This window comes from Sardina pilchardus, chromosome 16 (assembly GCF_963854185.1).
Source record: "Sardina pilchardus chromosome 16, fSarPil1.1, whole genome shotgun sequence".
Lineage (NCBI taxonomy): Eukaryota > Metazoa > Chordata > Actinopteri > Clupeiformes > Clupeidae > Sardina > Sardina pilchardus.
The window spans coordinates 5,730,340-5,750,866 of record NC_085009.1 but is presented as its reverse complement, the minus strand read 5'-3'; the positions used below and the strand labels follow the sequence as shown (position 1 = coordinate 5,750,866).

At 44.7% G+C, this 20,527-nt stretch overlaps 1 protein-coding gene across 2 annotated transcripts in view; it reads left to right on the top strand.

The window, feature by feature from the left end:
• The first annotated feature begins 3,385 nt into the window (after nucleotides 1-3,385).
• rbpjb (recombination signal binding protein for immunoglobulin kappa J region b) overlaps nucleotides 3,386-20,527 on the top strand; it is a 54,672-nt gene continuing 37,530 nt past the window's right edge. For both annotated transcript variants that reach the window (XM_062515967.1, XM_062515968.1), the window contains exon 1: nucleotides 3,386-3,477. In XM_062515967.1, coding sequence (XP_062371951.1) covers nucleotides 3,458-3,477 — 20 coding nt within the window. In that variant the 5' untranslated portion in view covers nucleotides 3,386-3,457. The remainder of the gene's footprint in view (nucleotides 3,478-20,527) is intronic.

The following is a 20,527-nucleotide window of genomic DNA, read 5'->3' as shown; positions in this document are numbered from 1 at the left end:
GATCTCAAGGAATGGCTCATGGGTTTTTATTTCTTTGAAACAGCAAGGTTTGTAGTATCACGTCAGCTCAGAGAACTGAAACTATTTCATGTAGGCTAATGCAAATGTGATTTTGGGTTTCGTGCACATCACTTATATGAGCAAGCCCCATTGAAACATTAGTCAGCGGCCGGAGGTGATGTTAATCTTGAAAGCCGCTATTTAAATTACTTTTGTAAACTAATCAGCCCAATGAGGTCACTTTTTAAGGGCTGGGTCTTTTTTGAAACAGCGCAAATATCCATCATATTTATCCACATAGTTAGCAGACATTTGATCATATATTTTTAGTTATTACATCAGTCAAAGCCCTTGTAATATTATGAATGCTATTTTGGTATCTTGAAAGAAAAATGGGAGGGAAACGGGGGGGGGGGGGGCTGTATGCTCTTTAAAAGTGCACACATAGTCTGTTGTCTCCAGTGGTAGACTGGACAGACGCGTGGTTCAGACGTAGGTCAGTGTGGAGACGTTTGAAGATAAACGCCCTCCCTTTGGATCGCACGTCCTCTCCATTAGTCAAACTGTCAGCCCTGCGCTCCCCTGGGTGTTCCCCTGATGGGCACACGGGGACACCCTCGCCTGCGCCCTTGCACTGAGCTCCACTCCAGCTCAAGCCAGCCAGCCAGCCAGCCAGCCAGCCAGCATCACACTCAACCCAGAACAGCGTCACCCTTGTCTTATGATGCCCTGTGGTTTCAGCAAGCAGACTGAAAAGAATGTTTCTCTTTTTATCACCTCCGATTCTTGCAGCATTGACAAGGATGTGTTTGTGTGTGTGTATGTGTGTGCACTGTGTCATACTGAAATGCTTGGCCCTTCGCAAAGCTTACTCTCATGAATACTTCTGTAAATATTTTGTCTGTTTAGATCTTGAGATCTAATCAATTATCTTCGGCAGATGTATTAACTGCCAAATGCCTGAAGGAAATATCTCTGTTCTTCCCTACTAAATATTCTGTCACTCTGAATCATTCCAAATGGCACTCTTGCACTGTAAAAAGAAAACCTCCGATTGAAAAATGAAAACCATGCTTGTCTGATTGGAATGTTTCAGTCCCTCACTGGCCTGGAGAACACTCCATTTGGAGAACAGATCCTCCTCTCAAAGGCCTGGTGCCATAAGTGACTGTCCAGAATCCTGTTGCTATCATGATAAATATGTCATAAATGCAATGAAGTGGCAAATTAAAAAATCTGCAATGTGATCCATGCTCACACACACACACACACACACACACACACACACACACACACACACACACACACACACACACACACCCTCCTCCAGTCCATGGCGGAGCAAGGGGGGCAGCATCTGGTTGGGAGTCAGATTCGGTTCGGTGAAATGAGACCAATCTTTCTCTTGGCAAAACACACAGGCAGTCAGCAGAGTGGATTTATGGACAACGCACTCGTGGCTTAGGCATGATTGCTTGAATTGGCGGCCTTTGTTAGCTTTTTATTGAGCTCCAGAGGAAGGCCTTTTCCATTAAAAATAATCATTTTATACCTGAGCGGGTGGAGGGGAGGGAGGGGGTCGAGGAAAGTAAAACGGAATAAGAGCGATAAAGAGCAAATCCTACTTGCATAGATAGAATCAGAGTCATTGTGATAGTTGTTGCTCTGTTTACATTAATGCGCAATACCCCCCAACCATTGCCACACTCAAAGGCATGCAGTTCAGGGCATGGTCAGGGGGTCTTATTAGGAGGCCTCCAGGGGAAATGTTAAATCATGTCTGTAAGTATCCATAAAAATATCTTATGGACTTAACAACACAAAGAGGTCAAAGATCACATCCAAATTGTTCAACTTCCTATAGCCCTGTACTTTTTGAAAAGAAGAAGCAGTCATGTCTGCGGGCTTATAGACGTTGTTGGACTCGATTCAGTTTTATTTTTTGCTTAAGTACTTATACTTGTGTAGTCTTTTTACTGTCTTCAGCTGTAAAACATTTAGGAAACTTTACGCTTCCTATAAAACTCCAGTGAGTAACAGGAGGTCCTCCTCCGACTGTTAAAAAAAGAGGAAGGGAAAAAAAACGATGGAAAACTGGATAAGGTCTTCTTAGTGTGGGCTCCAGGCCAGTCTTTCCCTGTCTCCCTCTCTAGTGCAGATTTTCTAGCCCTGTTCTCTCTCTCTTGCCCTCTCTGCCTTTTGCCCCCCACCTCCCGCACTTCCCCCACATTGACATTAGGGCAGGCTAAATAAAAACAAGGTAGGCTAACATTGTTGAAGATTATGAACAGATTAGGCCACGTCAAATGAAGAATAGCTGTAGGCTTTTGTGCAAGAAGAAGTAAACAGTATGAAAAGTATATTTCTATGGAGGGAAAGAACAGCTCCGTCTTTCAGACACACCACCATGCCTTGGGGAAAGAGTGTTCTAAGGAAATCTATGGTTAGTTACACTGCGTGTATTAGAAGTCAAGCCATAATTTAGCCTAATCAGATATGAAACGTAGCTAATTCAACGATATCAACATAGCCTGGGAACCACCCTATGCGTGTGAGAATGATAGAAATGGAAACACCTCCTTGTTCGCCGATCTAACTTGGTTTCAGGTCATTCCTCTTCCCCGTGTTGTTTGCACGGGATATGGCATTCCTTCAAAAATAATCGCAGTTTTGCTATACATTTTCAGAATGGTCTGCAAACCGTGTCCTCTCCGGCCACAGTGCTCATGCAGAGTAGATGTGTTGCGCACTGCGCTGAATTGTTCTACATCTATATCTGGCTAAATAGAAAGACTCACTCAAAGACAACAAACCCCACGCCGATACAAATAAAATATCACTCGTATTTCCTAAACTGTTTCTGTGCGATCAATTCCCACATATTTCTTATAAAATAGGCTACATTCCTCATTTGTGCGCTGTTTTGTAAATGGACTTCAATACTAGCAAGTCAGTTATGTTGGGAATGCTTGTCTGTTTTTTTTGCTATTCCACTGTAGCCTACAACGTAGCCTGTTTTGCTTTTTGATGGCCTGGGAAAATTCTGGATTCCTCACAACATCGTGTGAAATTTCGTGCCAAACTACGTCCTGATCACTGCCGTAGCCTAATTTATTGCCGAGCAAACACGTGGGAATAGTCCTCGAGAGCTGTAAAATAAGCCACAGCAACTATCCACGCACATCTCGCGATAGGTAGCATGCTTTTCCATTCTAGTCTATTGTGAGAGTTTTCCAGATCTCGCGCGATCTCAGAAGTTTCCCACGCCTGTTGTTGTGGCGTCTGCCCTTTTCTCTCACTCTCTCTACCCCCCTTCCTCTGTCTTCCTCACCCGCCCCCTTTCTCTCCTTCTCCCTCGTTCCTTCATCTCCAGTCTGCTGCTGTTGTCTCGGCGGCTAGTTGGTCTGGGAGAAAGGGATCTCGCGAGTGTTGGAGTTTTGGTGAGAGTTTGTGGAAGATGGCGCCTGTTGTGACAGGGTAAGTCTGAGATTCAGTGCTGCTGCTTCTGTTGGAGTTAAAGTAGATTTTAAGTACTCAGAGTTCAGTTGGTGGCTTTTGATAACACATGGAACTCAGTGGGGATCTGTTTCTGATTTGGTGGTTATTTTTAACAATGAGATGTGTTTTCTTTAAGTGAAATGTGTTGTGTGGTTTTCTTTGACTAACGTTACTCTCTAGTGTAGTGACTGTTGCTGTACCGCCGTACCGTGTTGTGGCTTTTTGTACGAGCCCCAGCGCTAGTACGACTGCACGGGAGTTTGGGGCTAGCCAGCTAGCTTGTAGCTACCAGCGGTCTTTTTGTGCACCACCAGACAACGACACGAATACAAATAGCCAGACTGATATAGACAGCAAAAAAAATACCAAACCAGACTGCTTATTTTGGTAATACAAATATATGAAGTAATATGATTCGAAAGCCCACTTATGATATCATACACAGGGAACATGGATCGCGGGGCTTTTTAAAACATATTGTGGCTTTGTTCAAGAGACTCATTTTGCCCTGTATTTTTATTGCTTCACTTCGGTTGCTTTGTATTATTGGCCAAATTGTAGACATATTGTACGCGATAATATTGAGAAGCTGGGCACTATGTATGGGGAAACTGTTTTGACATGCGTCTGTGTGTCTGTATGTAAGTGTTGTTTACCAAACAGTCCGGGTGGCTTCCCTCCGTCGCCCTCTCGGTGCAGACGAATGATTATTTAATGCCGAGTGCAACTAAGGACAGTAAATGCCTAGATGCCACCGAAAACAGAAGTGGTTGCGCGTTGTGTAGATAAGTCCACAATTATTTTGCAAACAGTGCAATTTTTTATATGGAAAATATGGTACTACTATGCATGTACTTGATGAATCAGCAGACAAAGCTGCTGATTTCTTTTTAAAATATAAAGCTTTAATTGTTGCCTGCATTCTAAGACGTCAAACTGCAGTGAGACACAGACAGCTCGCTAGCATAATACATGATACACTTCTGCAATTTGGCATGCTAACGTTAATCGGAATTCATTTGTCACCGTTCGCTACTTGTACCCAGACAGAAAATAGCCTAACTAAGAATTTAACGCATACTCTCCTCTATTTATATTTCCTCTAAAGACTAGCCCACTTTCTTTGACAATAATTGCGCAACCGGGTGATTAAAACCTCAGAGTAATTCTTTGAAAGAAAAAGACAGAAAACCCCAGCGAGTTCCACGTCCCTTTCCGTGGTCTCTGTTTTAATTGGGTGGTTATAGCTAACCTTACAGTAGATCGCAGTCTACTGTGGGAGTTGCTTACAAACACTCCGAGGGTTGTATTTCGAGTTGTGTTGAAACCGCGCTTCAAATCAGTGATTTTTTTTTAAAGGAAAATGTGAAATTTTAAACAATGCTGCACCAGTCGTGACTGATTTTTTTGTTGTTTATCTAAATGAAACGCTATAGCCAATGCCCCTTGCTGGGTATTGACAGTGAGCAGGTTTTCTGTTTTGCACAATTGGTAATCCTCATAGACAGCACAGTGGGTGACAGACACAGGGATTTTTTTTAAGCCAGGGAGGGGTGTGAATTGAGGGGAGGGCAAGGGGATGGCTGGTGTACATTTTGGGGCTTTCCAGCAGCCAGTGATAGCAGGCTGGGGTACTTGTCATCTCTGCTTTGACAGGGAAGCGAGAAACCGGTAGACTGGCCACCTGTCCAGATGATTTTTACTGAGTCTGCCCCCCCCCCCCCCCCCCCACACACACACACACCATGCACACGCACACTCCCTGTTCTCTTAAATGAGTGGAAAAGGGAGGGTGTGTGTGTGTGTGATGGGGGGGAGTTAAATGAGAGGGTGCCATAAGGGCCCTTTATTAGCATAGTCAAAGGGTACTGTTGTGTCAACGGCTGGAGGCTACATGAGGAGAGCGGAAGGAGCGTCCCAGTCTCCATGCTACAGTTGAGCGAACCCCACACCATGATGGGGGTCATAACCCCCCGCCCCCACCCCCACCCCCAGCTTCCAAGTTGTCTGAAGTGCAGACTTTGGCAGTTGTGTGCAAGGGCCAGCACGGGCTGTCTGTGACTACCAAACCACAGGTCGGCCCCTGCAGGGCCGCCTGCTACATGCACTCCTCCAAACAGTGCTCTTTGGTCCAGCCACTGGGGAGGGAGCCCTACTGGAATGTGCCCGGTTGTGGGTGCACTATCACTGCTGTGTGTGTGTGTGTGTGTGTGTGTGTGTGTGTGTGTGTGTGTGTGTGTGTGTGTGTGTGTGTGTGTGTGTGTGTGTGTGTGTGTGTGTGTGTGTGTGTGTGTGTGTGTGTGTGTGTGTGTGTGTGTGTGTTTGTGTATGTGCTTCAGACCTGCACCAGAGGCACGTCTTTATCGGTAAGGTCCAGCCATGGTGGTCACACTTGACAGGTGCTTATTTTATGAAACCCATACTTGGGTTTATTATTGTGTCGCTTGTGGTGTGTCCGAGTGTGTGAGTGCTTTTGAGTGTGCGTGTTTCTGTGCACTGTAATATGAATTTAGGAAATATCGCCCAATATAATATATTTGTTCCTGTTGGTTACTTTAGAAGTCCGTGCAAAGAAAGGAAATAGGATATTATGAAATAATGTTCAGGGTTCCCAAGGGTCATGGAATTTTACACCTTACTGGGAAGCCTGAATGTAAAGGATTGTATTTGTTTATTCTTTGTTGCCTTTTTCCACCCTGAATTATTTAGCCATCCCCTGTTTTGTAGTGGTGGACCTTTTCTTTCGTTCATAGCGGGGTTTTTTTTTTTTTGGGGGGGGGGGGCTGCCTGCTATCACTTCAATGAATGAGTTTTAGAAAGAGGCAGAGGGGCAGGGGAGACCATGGCTTATCACAGATGCTTGTAGCTCAGAGCCGGTCCCTAAAGTACTAACTGTCTCCTTCAGCCAACCTGTTGTTATTCCAAATTATTTGAGGTAGCAGACTAGCAGTATCAGGTGAGGCTGCCTATCTCTACTGCAGTACACCTCTAAAAATGCAGGATAGGAGAGAAGAAAGTGCGAGGATGAGATGCTGCTGTAATCTTTATTTGTCTGCTGTAATCTTTGTTTTCTTTGATTGTAAAAGTGTGAGCTGTGTGTGTATGTTTTTTTGTGTGTGTATGCGCGTATGTGTGTTCGTGTGTGTGTGTGTGTGTGTGTGTGTGTGTGCATGCATTCGTTGGAGAGAGGGAGACTTAGAGAGAGCGTGTGTATGTGTGTGTGGGTGTTGATTTGTCTCTGGGCTATCAGAGGGACATGCGGCTTTGGCAGTGTTGAAAGAAGCCCAGCCGCGCTGGGGAAACAATCTCCACATCACCTGTGATGATAAAGCCATGAATCACTTATTTCGACACAATGCAGCCAAAGTTTTACCCCAAGGGAACGGGATTTGATATAACTTTCCTCCCTCCTTTTTTTTCTTCCTATTTTACTTGCCGTCTTCTTTCCCCCCCCCCTTAAACTTCATACGCTGTCATTGCCAAAGGAGTGCAAGTCAAAGATGGACACCACAAAGTGTGTGTGTGTGTGTGTGTGTGTGTGTGTGTGTGCTCACTCAGGGAGAGGGAAGTTCCCTGGAAAGAAGAGGTGAAAAGTGTTACAGGAGAAAAGTTCCCGAGGGGGCTCTCCTCTTCCCTAATACCGGTTATGAAAGGAAAAAGGGCTCAGTGTGGTGGGGGGGGGGGGAGAGTGAGAGTGCGCCAGTGACTAAGAAAGAAAGAGAGAAAGAGGGAGAGAGAGAGAGAGGGTTGAAAAGAAAGCGAGCAGCAGCAGATGTGAGGGCTGGGGGGCCTGCTGGTGTTGAGTTAAAAGGGAGCACAAATGTGGCCTCACCCCTCCTGCCCCCGGGCCTGTTCCACACACTGGCACAGGTAGGGAGAAGGGCGTGAACAACAGATCACACACCCGTTACACCTGACGGCTGGGCTGCACACAGAGATGTCTCGACACACACACACACACACACACACACAGGAACAACTGATTCACGCCATCGCTGGGCACAGATTTGACTTTTGTGTGTGGGTGTTCACCCAGACGTGTATCAGAACGCAAGTCTGGCTTAAAGGTTGGGAAGTGATCTCACGAGATGGGTGTTCTTGACAATCAGTGCCCCCATCCCCACACACATGACTCACAATCAGAGAGGCATTGCATCAATGTTACCTGTTGCATCATTTTTCAAAGCTCTGTCATGGGACAGTTTGATTGTGTGAAGGAACTGCTGACACAATGTTTTTTGTTAATTGTCAGAAAGATCACAACATTGGACTTGCTTCGTTGATGTGTTTGGACATTTTTTAAGAGCAAATTGGATGGATATGCTATATTCTTTGCCAATAGATAGACTCTTCAGGGCTTTGTTAGTGCAGACAAACAACTAGGCTCCCATGTCCTCTCAGAGCCATGGCTCATTGTGGCGGTCATGTGCCGAGTTTGGTGTGGTCTTTATTGTGCCGATTTGAAATGTGACGAGTTGTTTTTGTGGTTGGCCAAAAAAGACAGCCTGGTCTCTCCTCTCCCTCTCTTTTTATTTCTCTCTCTCTCTCTCTGTCTGTCTCTCGTTCCCTTTATTTCTCTCTGTCTCTCTTTCCCTTTTCTTCTCTCTCTCTTTCCCCCTCAGGACTAGGTCCAGGGCACACACCACACGAAAAGCACGCCGGATGAAAAGGCAATTTTTTTTTCTTTGAGTAATTTGGCTTGGCCCCTTTTCAGTTTGGCACACTGATCATGCTGGTCCCCTGCCTCTCTCTCTCGTGTGTGTGTGTGTGTGTTTGTGTGTTTGTGCACATGCACTTTTAAACATTCATACTTGGAAGGATTTAGCATAGAATAGGGGGGTCTGCCTGTTTGAATTTACACTATTGTATGGTATGGTTTCCCATTTAGCCTATTTGTTTGTAAACTATGTCAGGATCCAAATCATGCAAGTATGTCATTACTGTTGTGCATGAATATTGCCAGCTAATGTTGTTGTGGATCCCCGTGAAATACAAGCATAGACAATGAATGGTGACCAGAACAGTTTTTTTATACAGACCTATATAAATGTCAGGGTTTCGTACAGTGCTCTTCATTGTTATAGGACTTGGCATGCGTGATGTATGGGGCACTAAAAAAGGCGTATGAAAGTACAAATGTTGTTTTGTGGGTGCCCTCTTCCTCTTTAAGAGTTTCCTCGTTCATAAACCATTTCTGTTGGTCGTGATTACGGCATGACCAAGGGAACTTGTCTTTCTTTGTTGTCAGCAAATTTTTGCCTTCCGCCCTCGACATTCAGGATGCTTCATTCAGAAAAAAAAACAAATTGCCCCCTCCCACTCCCGTTCTGTTTTAGATTTGGTTTCATTCAGTGAACTTCCAACCAAAATGCTCTGTGTTGCAATCTTTATGGGTAGAGGCAAAAAAGCAAGCAGTCAGAAACTTGCTTGTGAGCCTTGCAATGTTTTTCTGTCATCCACATGAGTTCTGCAGTTCCCCTTGCAGCGAGTTCCCTTAGGGTCATGATCATGAACTGACTAAATCTCTCTCTCTCTCTCTCTCTCTCTCTCTCTCTCTCTCTACTTCTCTACCTCTCTACCTCTCTACCTCTCCACCTCTCCACCTTCTCTTGGTGGACTAGTATTTGCTCAATAGATGGGTGAATGTTGGCCTGAGTGGTTAATTAAAATGGAGATAAGCCTGAGTGCTTGAGAAGAGAGGTTTTTGCAGGAGAGGTTGACCCAGCTGTGGAAAACATGCCAGTAAGAAGAAAAAAAAGACTACGAAGAAGGGAAAGAATCGGACCGTTTTGTGATTCCTTTGGACAGGAAAATGGCCCCTTGTTGATGAATTGTTTGTTTTGGCTGAAAATAGGGAGGCCCCCATGGTGTAGAGTGTCGTTGAGTGACAGAATAAACCTGATGGAATCAGGAAGGTCATCAGCAAAACGTCAATGTTTTTTTTTCCAAGGCAGGCCAGTGGATGTGAGCAAATTGTATAATGCAGGATCTTTCTTTCTTACTTACTCTCTTGCTTTCTTTCTTTCTTCCTTGCTTTTGTCAGTTGAGTCTTAGGTTTGGTTTGCTAGACGGCTGGCAGTGGGAACTGTTTCACTGAAAACTGCAAGAGTAGCGTTGTCTGAATGCGAGAATGTAGCAGCTGGGGGGTTGGTTTGTCTGTTTACTCAGGGCAGGTTAGAAGGCGCTGAGGGAACTGAATAGGGGTAGTAAATGAGTTCATCTTCTGGTTCTTTAAATCCCATCTCACCTTCTCACTCTACCCCCCCCCCCCCCCCACTCCCCAGTGGGAAGAGTGAAGGCTTAGTTAGTGGTGCATTGTAGCTGAATACTCCACCCTTCAAAGGGATCTGTCCCTTAACTCGCCTGAGAACCTATCCAATCTCTGTCCCTTCAATTTGCTCAACCAGCTCAAGTCTGAATATGGTTTTGTTCTTGCCCTTATCTAATCTCTCCTCTGCAGGCTTCTCTTGCCCTCTCTCTCTCTCTCTCTATCTCTCTCTCTCGTTTTCTCTCGTTCTTTTGTGTGTCACATCCAGTCTATTCATCAGCGCGCACACTTTGTACGTCTTGTTCTGAGCCAGATCAGTAATTATAGGGTGGAAGTGAGTAGAGGGTGGCCAGACCAGACTCGACAGACAGATCATCCTCTCCTGCACTGGGGACTTCCACCGAGTGACCCAGCACAATCCCTCAGAGACCAGGGGGAGACTTCAGAGGACAAAACCAGAGACCAGATCAGTCCAGAAGGGAGGGGAAGGGAAAGGGAGGAGATGAGCAGAGCAGAGAGGAGCAGGGCCATGGCCTTCAAACATCTGAGGGTTCGAAGCCTCAAAGTTACTTTGAGAGTGGGATTAAATTGCACATCACCAATTAGGGTACTCCAAGGACTATGGAAGCATATGAGTTCCAAAATTCAAATGAGAATGCATTCTGCAATATGCAATTCTAAAAGACATTACATTAGGCAATTGCTAATTCATTATGCAATTTAATATTACAATTTGCAATACTTTCTTTCAAACTGCATTTTAATATACAAAGTGACAATGCAATCATCAAATCAATTTGATTTATTTTGGTTAAAAATTTGAATAAACATGGATTGAATTGCATTCCATTTTGCCATGGTACTTTAGTCTCAAAATTCAAATGGCAATTCATTTTGCATTTCAATTTTCAATATTCAGTTTCATCTTTTTAATTGTCAATTACTTTTGCAATGTAATGTTCAAAATTCAATGTAGAATTGAATTATTTTTTAATTTTTTAATTTATTTGATTTTTTTTTAAAAATGTTTTTAAAAAAAATATTGAAAACATTTTGAATATTTTTTGGCAAAAAGTTTTGCCCGGTTTGCAGAAATAGCGCCCCCGTTAATTGCATAGCACTTTGTCACGCTCTTTGAGTCTCAAAATTCAAATGGCAATGGCAAACGCGATTCCAAAACACTTTGCAATCTGTCAGTCTCCAATCACCCATGGCGGGAACTACGTCACGTCCGTGTTTATCTCGCATTGGTCAGTCTTCTCTTTAAGGCGGGTCTTGGGCAGGGCGGCTGACGGCCTCCAGGTAGAGAAGATAACGTAAAAGAGAAATTGTCGCTGACACAGTAGCCTACTGTTGGAGGTGATGGGCAAGAACAGTCGCTCAGCTACTGAGGGAGGCAGGCGTGTGTGTGTGCGCGTGCGGAGACCTTGATCCGACCGTACGCCACCCCCTCCAGGAGCGTGTATCAGGGTGAAGCGTGAAAAATAGCACACAGGTAGCCAGGGGAGCTGATCGAGGGAGCTGGCAGCCCAGGGCCCTGGAGCTCATATCTGGGTGCAGCGTTTGCTCCTCTCAGCCCGGAGGACTGCTCCAGATTAACGACCATAGACAGTAAGATAGGCTACTGACAGGGCTAACACAGGGCTACTAACAGGGCAGGGCTGTTAATGACAGGGCAACATCGTTTCATTCACACTCAGGCACTCCTGGTCTGACCACGACCGTCCAGCTGCAGCCTGCACTGTCAGAAAGGAAGCGTAGCCACGTCCTGAGATATCGATGGCTTTGCCCCAAACGAGGAACGTACATCGTTCTTTTCACAAATACACCATATTTGTAAGCAAATAAAGTGGTTTACTTAAGATTACTCAGCGTTTTATCAACGTTTGGTCAGAACCGGAAAGCAAGCGTAGTCACTTGCTGAGATATCGATGGCTTTGCCCCAAACGAGGAAGTAGTTTTTCACTGATCGTTGATAAGAATGTAGCACAAATTAGCAAGTGCATCTTTTAATAGGTGTCTACGTTTTATTTTTATAACGTAGCACAAATGTATTACATTCGTCAATGTTGACGTTTTTCAGTTATAGTTTTGGATGTTGAATGTTTGTACAAACAACAATCCAGTGGGATGATCACGTCTCACCGAGTCTCGCAACCGATTCCCTACCACCGCCGTCATGTCATCCGGCACAAGCTTCCTTGGTACACTGCTGTCATAAGGATTACGGTTCCCCATTGACTCCCATTGATTCTGACTGTCAGAGTCAATGGGGAACCGTAATGCTTATGACAGCAGTGTACCAAGGAAGCTTGTGCCGGATGACATGACGGCGGGTTCCCTACCGGTGCAGCGAGAATATTTTCGCGGACCAAACGTTGATAAAACGCTGAGTAATCTTAAGTAAACCACTTTATTTGCTTACAAATATGGTGTATTTGTGAAAAGAACGATGCACGTTCCTCGTTTGGGGCAAAGCCATCGATATCTCAGGACGTGGCTACGCTTCCTTTCTGACAGTGCAGGCTGCAGCTGGACGGTCGTGGTCAGACCAGGAGTGCCTGAGTGTGAATGAAACGATGTTGCCCTGTCATTAACAGCCCTGCCCTGTTAGTAGCCCTGTGTTAGCCCTGTCAGTAGCCTATCTTACTGTCTATGGTCGTTAATCTGGAGCAGTCCTCCGGGCTGAGAGGAGCAAACGCTGCACCCAGATATGAGCTCCAGGGCCCTGGGCTGCCAGCTCCCTCGATCAGCTCCCCTGGCTACCTGTGTGCTATTTTTCACGCTTCACCCTGATACACGCTCCTGGAGGGGGTGGCGTACGGTCGGATCAAGGTCTCCGCACGCGCACACACACACGCCTGCCTCCCTCAGTAGCTGAGCGACTGTTCTTGCCCATCACCTCCAACAGTAGGCTACTGTGTCAGCGACAATTTCTCTTTTACGTTATCTTCTCTACCTGGAGGCCGTCAGCCGCCCTGCCCAAGACCCGCCTTAAAGAGAAGACTGACCAATGCGAGATAAACACGGACGTGACGTAGTTCCCGCCATGGGTGATGGGAGACTGACAGATTGCAAAGTGTTTTGGAATCGCGTTTGCCATTGCCATTTGAATTTTGAGACACAAAGAGCGTGACAAAGTGCTATGCAATAACGGGGGCGCTATTTCTGCAAACCGGGCAAAACTTTTTGCCAAAAAATATTCAAAATGTTTTCAATATTTTTTAAAAAAACATTTAAAAAAAAAAATCAAAAAATTAAAAAAATAAAAAATAATTCAATTCTACATTGAATTTTGAACATTACATTGCAAAAGTAATTGACAATTAAAAGATGAAACTGAATATTGAAAATTGAAATGCAAAATGAATTGCCATTTGAATTTTGAGACTAAAGTACCATGGCAAAATGGAATGCAATTCAATCCATGTTTATTCAAATTTTTAACCAAAATAAATCAAATTGATTTGATGATTGCATTGCCACTTTGTATATTAAAATGCAGTTTGAAAGAAAGTATTGCAAATTGTAATATTAAATTGCATAATGAATTAGCAATTGCCTAATGTAATGTCTTTTAGAATTGCATATTGCAGAATGCATTCTCATTTGAATTATGGAACTCATATGCTTCCATAAAGGACAGTTGTTTGCAAGACTGTGGAATCAAGAAAAGGCATTCACATTGAGACCTTTTGTGGTCTAAAGCACAGTGCAGACCAGGAAGACTTTAAAGCACTATCTACTAGATAACTGAATGACCACTTATTTGCCTAGTGCTGCCTTTGCGTGGCAAAAATGTTCACTGCACACACAGCAAAGCCTGCCCTCTGTCAACGAGACCATAGGCTACATTCTGCTACTAGGACAATGCGCATAGGGGTGCAGATAGACCAAACATAAACAAAGCAGGGCTGGCTTATCATTTTCCCACTACTCTGTCTCACCAGAACCAACACCTTACTGGTACCTACTTCTAATGAAAATGTGCTTGATAGCTTGCAAACACTGGTATTGTCAGTCTCAGTACTTTGTTTGACGAAGAAAGCGAGGAAGCGAGAAAAACGAAATGTTATTAGATCCAGTCAACCAGAGGCTAACTACTAACTGCCGCATAATCTGTACGAGAACATCTATTACTATCTGCGTCTAAGCAGCAGGTAAGTAAGCTAAACAGCCAGTCAGAGTAACCCTTTTTCCTACGGCGGCAGCACAAACGAGACGGTAGCGGCCTGTTGTGTTGCCGGTTTGTGTGGTGATCATGTTGACTCATTACATTTGCATAAAATCAGTGAGTACTCAACAAGGCCCTGCCTACTTTTTAACAAGACTCTGACTCCGTCCCTAGAGAGGTTGTCATTTTCAGTGTTTGCAAAGTGAGGAAAAAAAGTTGCCTAAAGCATTGAAGGTTCACAAGGGGTTCGAACCACAAGTCTCAATGGCATAACTTAAAGTCTGTTATGCAGGCTAATCCAATGCACCACGCATCTGATGCCTTTAGCAGGTTTACACCATGACATTGTTATTATGACTTCATCTTAGGGTTGTGTGATGTCCCTTTAATTGGTATTTGACAATGTGTACAGTGAGAAAAAGGCAATTGAAGATGATATCGTTGGTGGGGGGTGGGGTGGTAACCACTAATTACCATATAGCTGTACAGAAATAAATATATAATTTTCTACATAAAAGTGATAAATCCATATTGACATAGTACACTGAACAGAGGAAAACGTTTCTAAATTATTAAAAAAATGTAGAATAATTCTTAAAAAAAAAAGGCCAAACTGTTGCTCGTGTGAAGTGGAAAACAGTTGCACAATTTCCCCCCATGAGTCAAAAAGGCAGAAAGTATGGGAGCAGAAGGTCAAGAGACAACTGAAGGGCTGACTGTGCGTTCACACTGCAGGCGACTTGAGCTTCCAAAGATTCCGGAAGTCATTCATTTTCGATGGAAGCCGTCTTCTCTCAGCTGCCAGCAGCGACCAATCCGTCTGCGTTTTGGGCGTCTTGCGCGACTAGAGAAAGTTGAAAGTGGTTCAACTTTATAGTAATGAGCTATGACGCGGTTCAGCGACCAAACGACCAGCAACGAACATAGAATGTTACTACGTCAGAACGGCCAAAGCATCCAAGCTTCCCGCGGCGTCCTTTACAGGGCGTCCAGAGCGATTTTGGAAGCTCAAGTCGCTCTTGGTCTGAACGCACAGTAATAATTACTCAATACTGTGTGAGGTAAATGGCAGTTTCTCTCTTATCGACTTATAACATTCCATAGAAAAATGCTAATAACCATCTGTCAAAAAATGCTAACACTGCTTTAGGTATGAATTCAGTTTGAAGTTAGTTACGCCTTATCCTAGCATTAGCTTTTTTCGCTAGCTTGGAACCTGTAATGGGCATTATTTGATGCAATTTTCTGTGATATTTTAGAGGAGGCTGAGCTTCCCTGTACTCTTAGAGCAATCACCTCTGGAATGCATCTGTGTTGGTCTGCGGTGTTTGAGGTATGGGCTAATTGGCTGAGAGTTGCACTCAGGTTCAATATTCTTTGACCAATGAAGATGGTATCTAGGTGTAGGAAAGTGCAAAACAGTTTGCAAGTTATGTTTAGAACTAGTATCAGGAAATGTGATTAAAAATAGGCTGACCTACAATTTCAAAATACAAAATATTATGAACAACAATAAAAGTTCAACAATGATTTTATTCTGAGGCGCACTGTGTGCAACCTTCACGGCACAGCCTTGTGTCATGGCACAACGTTAGGAAAACACTGCATCGGGCTGTTGTTTATCGTTTTTAAGCTTAAGCTAGGGATGCCAAATTGACTTGAAAGGACATGCTGTGATGAAGGCTGACTGTTGAGTCACCCTGTACTGTCTGTTTTGGGCTTTATACACCATAAAGAGTACTGCTTAATGCGAATAGCATGAACGTTCATCAATCTGCAGTTGTGTGATATGTAGATAATAATGCACCAGCCCAATTTTGACAGATGTTTTAGAAACACTGCATTTTTTCTGAGCACATCACTATACGCTAGAGCAAAACGGATGTAGATTATTGGCAGATACTTGTTTCATTTCTCCACACCGTCACACTGGGATCACAGAGCATCATTGATGTAGTCGTGTGTCCTTCTTGACCTTTCAGTATTTAGCTAGAAGGAAGTGTAACTCCATTAGTTTGGTCGAGACCTTCACCTCTGAGTTTGGTCAACGAGGCAGATATAGGAACCTAGCAGCTGGGTGATATTGGAGATGCCCATCCTGGTCAGGGCACACACACTCTGCCAAAGCGAGGCAATAGGTTCCAGTTCCACCAAGTAAAGAAATAGGCTGGTGTGCTCATGGGAGTGTTGGGTGACTCAGTGGTCACACGTCCGAGAGGAGAGGACCAAAGTCAGTAGCTCCAAAGACATAGCGTTATTTTGGATTGGCTTTGGTGCCAGATCATGAGTTAAGAAGTTCATGGATGTTCTTGGGTTTGAGTTGGTGGAGTCTTTTTTTTTGCTGGAGGGAGATGAGTGCTTGTTGCTGTGTCACATGTTTCAACACAACCTGACTGTGCCTGGGGGGTATTCCAAAAGTGATAGTTTTGTAGTGACTAATCCAGACAAATGAACTCAGATTAAGTGTTCAACCTCCTAAGGGCCCTACGTTTTCTTTGTCCTGGAAAAATCCCAGGGTTGTTCTTTTGGAGGTTTAGGCCTACTTGTAACACAGGTTACATACTTTGAATCCCCCACCTCCCTGTTCACTTGCCGGATGGAGCCCTGCGTCTCTGCACAGCACAACCTTACCAAAGCAATCAAAACCATACTGATGAGGATGGAGTGACTGCTGGCTTGTTTTATTTTGAGCACAGGTTACGACAGAAACCAGCCAGAGACAACTAGACAGACAGACAGGCAGACAAAGGAGGGACGCTCCCTTTCTGCCGCTCTTTCTCTCATCCTGTAAGGTCATCAGACTTGGAGGCGTGGAGGAAGAAAGTGATAGAGATGAAAAATAGGGGAACGAGAAGCGTCAGTGAAATCTTTTTTTTTCCCCCTCTGCCATTACAGCAACACAGAAACCAGACAGCGGGTTAGAGGTGACACCGACTCTGCAGCTAACACCCCCCCCCCCCCAGCTTGTGCTCCTTCCCCTGCCCACTCCCCCACATACTGTCTACTGCCCCCCCCCACACACACACTCCTTCTCTTGCTTTCATTGGCGGCTATGGATCACAAGTGGGCTAAAGGTCACTGAGATTTTGAAGCGTCTGAGTTTTCACTTTCTTGCCTTTTTTCTTCTCTTCCTCTCGCACTCTCTCTCTCTCGCTAGTTCTCTTTCTCTCTCTCTCTGTCTCTCGTCTCATTTTTTGCCTTTGTTCAGGCCACCACTCACTGGAAACCTTACTCTTTCGCTTTCCTCTCACCTTCTTTAATGTCAGCTGTGGTACAGCCGCACACTATTCAAGGCTGTGGATGAAGGGATGAGAGGTTGCAAGCGCAGGTCTCCGATGAGTAATTTAAATGGGGGAGGGGGGAGGGGGGCGGGGGGCACTGTATTAAAATATGAAGCGGCATGTTTATAAAAGCCTTGACTTGGGAAGGAAATAATGGCTATTATGTGGGTTTCTTGCACAACGGAATTGTAAGAATTGACCAATGAGTTGTGTGGGTGTTTCAGGCAGTGGGGCTCATTTGATAAGCTGAGTGTGTGTCGAGGGGTGGTAATGGTGTGTGTGTGTGTGTGTGTGTGTGTGTGTGTGTCAGTCAGGGGGGGGCTGTCTTGTGCATGGGGGGTGGAGATGGGCGGTTTTGGCAGAACTGTTGTGTACGCTCTGAGCCACCACCTCCAGCCCCCTGTACCCCCACGCCCCCCTTCAATGCATCCTGCTCCTTCTCTCCAGTGGCCATGAGTCATTGCTCCTCTGCAGCCAAATTGAGAGGGAGGAGCGAGTGAGAGAGGAGGGGAAAAAAGCAGGTCATTGGGGGTGCAAGATTCAAAAACAGACCATCAACTATTTACTCACAGCATGGCTTTTCTTGTTCTCTCTCTCTCTCTCTCTCTCTCTCTCCCGCTCTATCAGACTAGCAAATTGGATAGAGCAAGCAAAGTCCTTTCTGATATCCCACTTAGTTGTTTATCTTGGGTACATACCAGGATATTATAGATATCAGGATTTCATTGCAAGGACCCGTTTTTTCCATTTGTGAATGAGACGGTGGGAGAGCTACTACTAACTTAACAGGACACAGTGAAGACTGTTGAGGTTTCTGAGAGGGAAAGAGAAATGAGTTTGGAACCAGAGAGGGACAGATGCACAGTACATGCTGGCACATAATTGGTTAAAAGCATTGTTGTGGTCAGTGACATGAATCAAAGCAAAGCCAACCCAGGCTTGGAACTATTTTGATGGCTCAGAGAAAACATAGTAAATGAAAAAGCTTTTTAGCACAACCAATTGTGAACTAAAAGTGCCACATAGAGAAAAACGGTAAGCAATACATTTTGCCCCCAAAACTGGTCCACAACAGCATGTTTGGAAACAGTCAAGACACTTCTCTTGCAAGGATGGCTCACACATGGTCTTTAAACAAACGCAGAGCATCAGACCCTGGCCCGGAGGCTTTACCAGAGAAGCACTAGTGCAATTCTCTCAGTCCTGGGGTACATCACTCAGAAGCCATGGTTGGTAGCAGTGCATTCTTGCTGCATATGGAATGAAGCATCCCAAGCCCACCAATTCTGAGGCAAAATCCACACAAGTCTACCACATGTGTGCACCTCTCAAGCTTGAAAACATGATCACGTGATTGCCAGTGGGACACCTCCAATGAGAGCGAGCCGCTGCTCAGCTGTGGGAGGACACATTCAAACTGTCGGCGAGTGGAATACAAGCCAGACAGTTGGAGGGTTGTCAGCGCTGGCCAATCAAATTGGTGCCCATTGGAACAGGTGGGCTTGGCTAATGAGTTTATTTCAAAGAGATTGACGAGAGTGCTTTAAGCCCACACATATGCTCCGGCTTGAGAGGGATGTGGCATGAAGGAACTCACCTCGGGGTAGCTGGGGGCCCCAGTCCTCTTTAGTCCTGTGAGTGGGGGCCACTTTGTGTAATTAGCAGATTATCACTAGACCCTTAAAAACACCTCTTTTGTGTCATCCTGGCATTTCAGTATGAACAAAAGTACCTTCGGAGTACAAAAATCGGAGCACATTTCTTTCAGATGTTGCCCGTCCCTTGGGTAGTGAAGCACCGAGGTGTTCAAGGTACAATTCTCAGAAGACCTTTGATTTTATCAGTGGTGTAGGATAGGAAAGGCAGTGACCTTTCTTTTGTTGAAAGTGAACGCATCTTCATTGCCAGGAAGTGTTTTAGTGTCACCAGCCAGGCCACAAAAGACAAAAGGTCTAAACAGTGCTCTGTTCATTTATGCAAAAACATTCTTCTGTTCTTTTTTTTATCTCTGCAGTTGTCAGAAACATACTTTAAGGGTCTAAATAATTGCTGTTAAATGGTGGATAAGAACTTAACAAATCGTCCTCGTTGCACAATAATACACCCTCCGGCACACATCACCAAGTTGTTAATGTAATAATGATATCCCGCCAGATGTGACCCTGCCACAACACATCATTAATCTGTCTATGGAGATACACATCTGACAAACCTCCAGTTTGTCCAAGAGTGCTGTATTTCAGATCCGATCAACGCCTCCCTCTTTCTGCCTGCTGGGGTGTCCAGGTGGACTCCTTCCACTTCACCCTGCTCATCAACTCCCGCAGTAATGTTAACTGAGGTGATTGTGTATTCTGAACGGACGTGGAATTGGTCGGTAGGGACCGTTCCTCTCGGTGGGCTCCACCGTGCTCTGATCTGATTTGACTCGGTTTCCCTGGTGTTGCGGTTCAAAGCCAATGCAGCCAGATCTCACTGGCCCCTGGAGCCCCAAACATGCGCTTTATATCTTTGATTCCAATATCTATTTTTCCTTTTACCAGTCAAAAATAGGCTTTCCAAGATGGGATGAAAATGTCTTTTTGCTTGTTTAACTGCAGACAGGAGACTCTAGAGTGTGCAGAAAGGGCCTCTCTTGCTTGCTGAAGGTGGAAGCTGAAAGCTGTGTCTAAGTGAGAGGATGTCAGTTCTTTTTTTGTACTGGAGAGACATGAGACACAGAAGAGCACCAAGACTTCCTCTTCAAGCTCTCTCTCCCTCTCTCTCTCTCTCTCTCTCTCTGGTCTCATGTCTGAAGAGGATTTTTCTTTTCCATAGTATGTAAGAAAAAAGAGGAAAATGTAGCCTAGAATGTATCGCTGTGGTTTCAGCTGAAATGTATACATTAAACATCTTTGCTCGGCTTGCTTTGCCACAGAAGCTTTCGATTGATCGGTATTTTTTTCAAATGTCCTGCTTTTTCAGAAACCTCAGAATTGGATGGACTAAGCTACCACTTTTTTCATTCACTTTCTTCATACATTACATTTCGCTTCCTGCATCGCCCTCTGCTTTTCCTCTACCTGCACTGTATACATTATGTATAGCTTAATGCATTACAGGATACTGTACAAGTGTATGGACATCTGTGTGTTCTCGCAAGTGTGTTTGTGTAATTGTTTTAGGCTCGTCTCCAACAGCCGTGCCAAACGACTCCCTCGAAAGCCCCAAACAGAGCTCCAGAGGGGTTTCACTTGATGTTGAAAGTGGTCAGAGCAGGCACGAGAGATTTCTCCAGTGTTTTCCCTGTCATTAAACTCTCCCCAT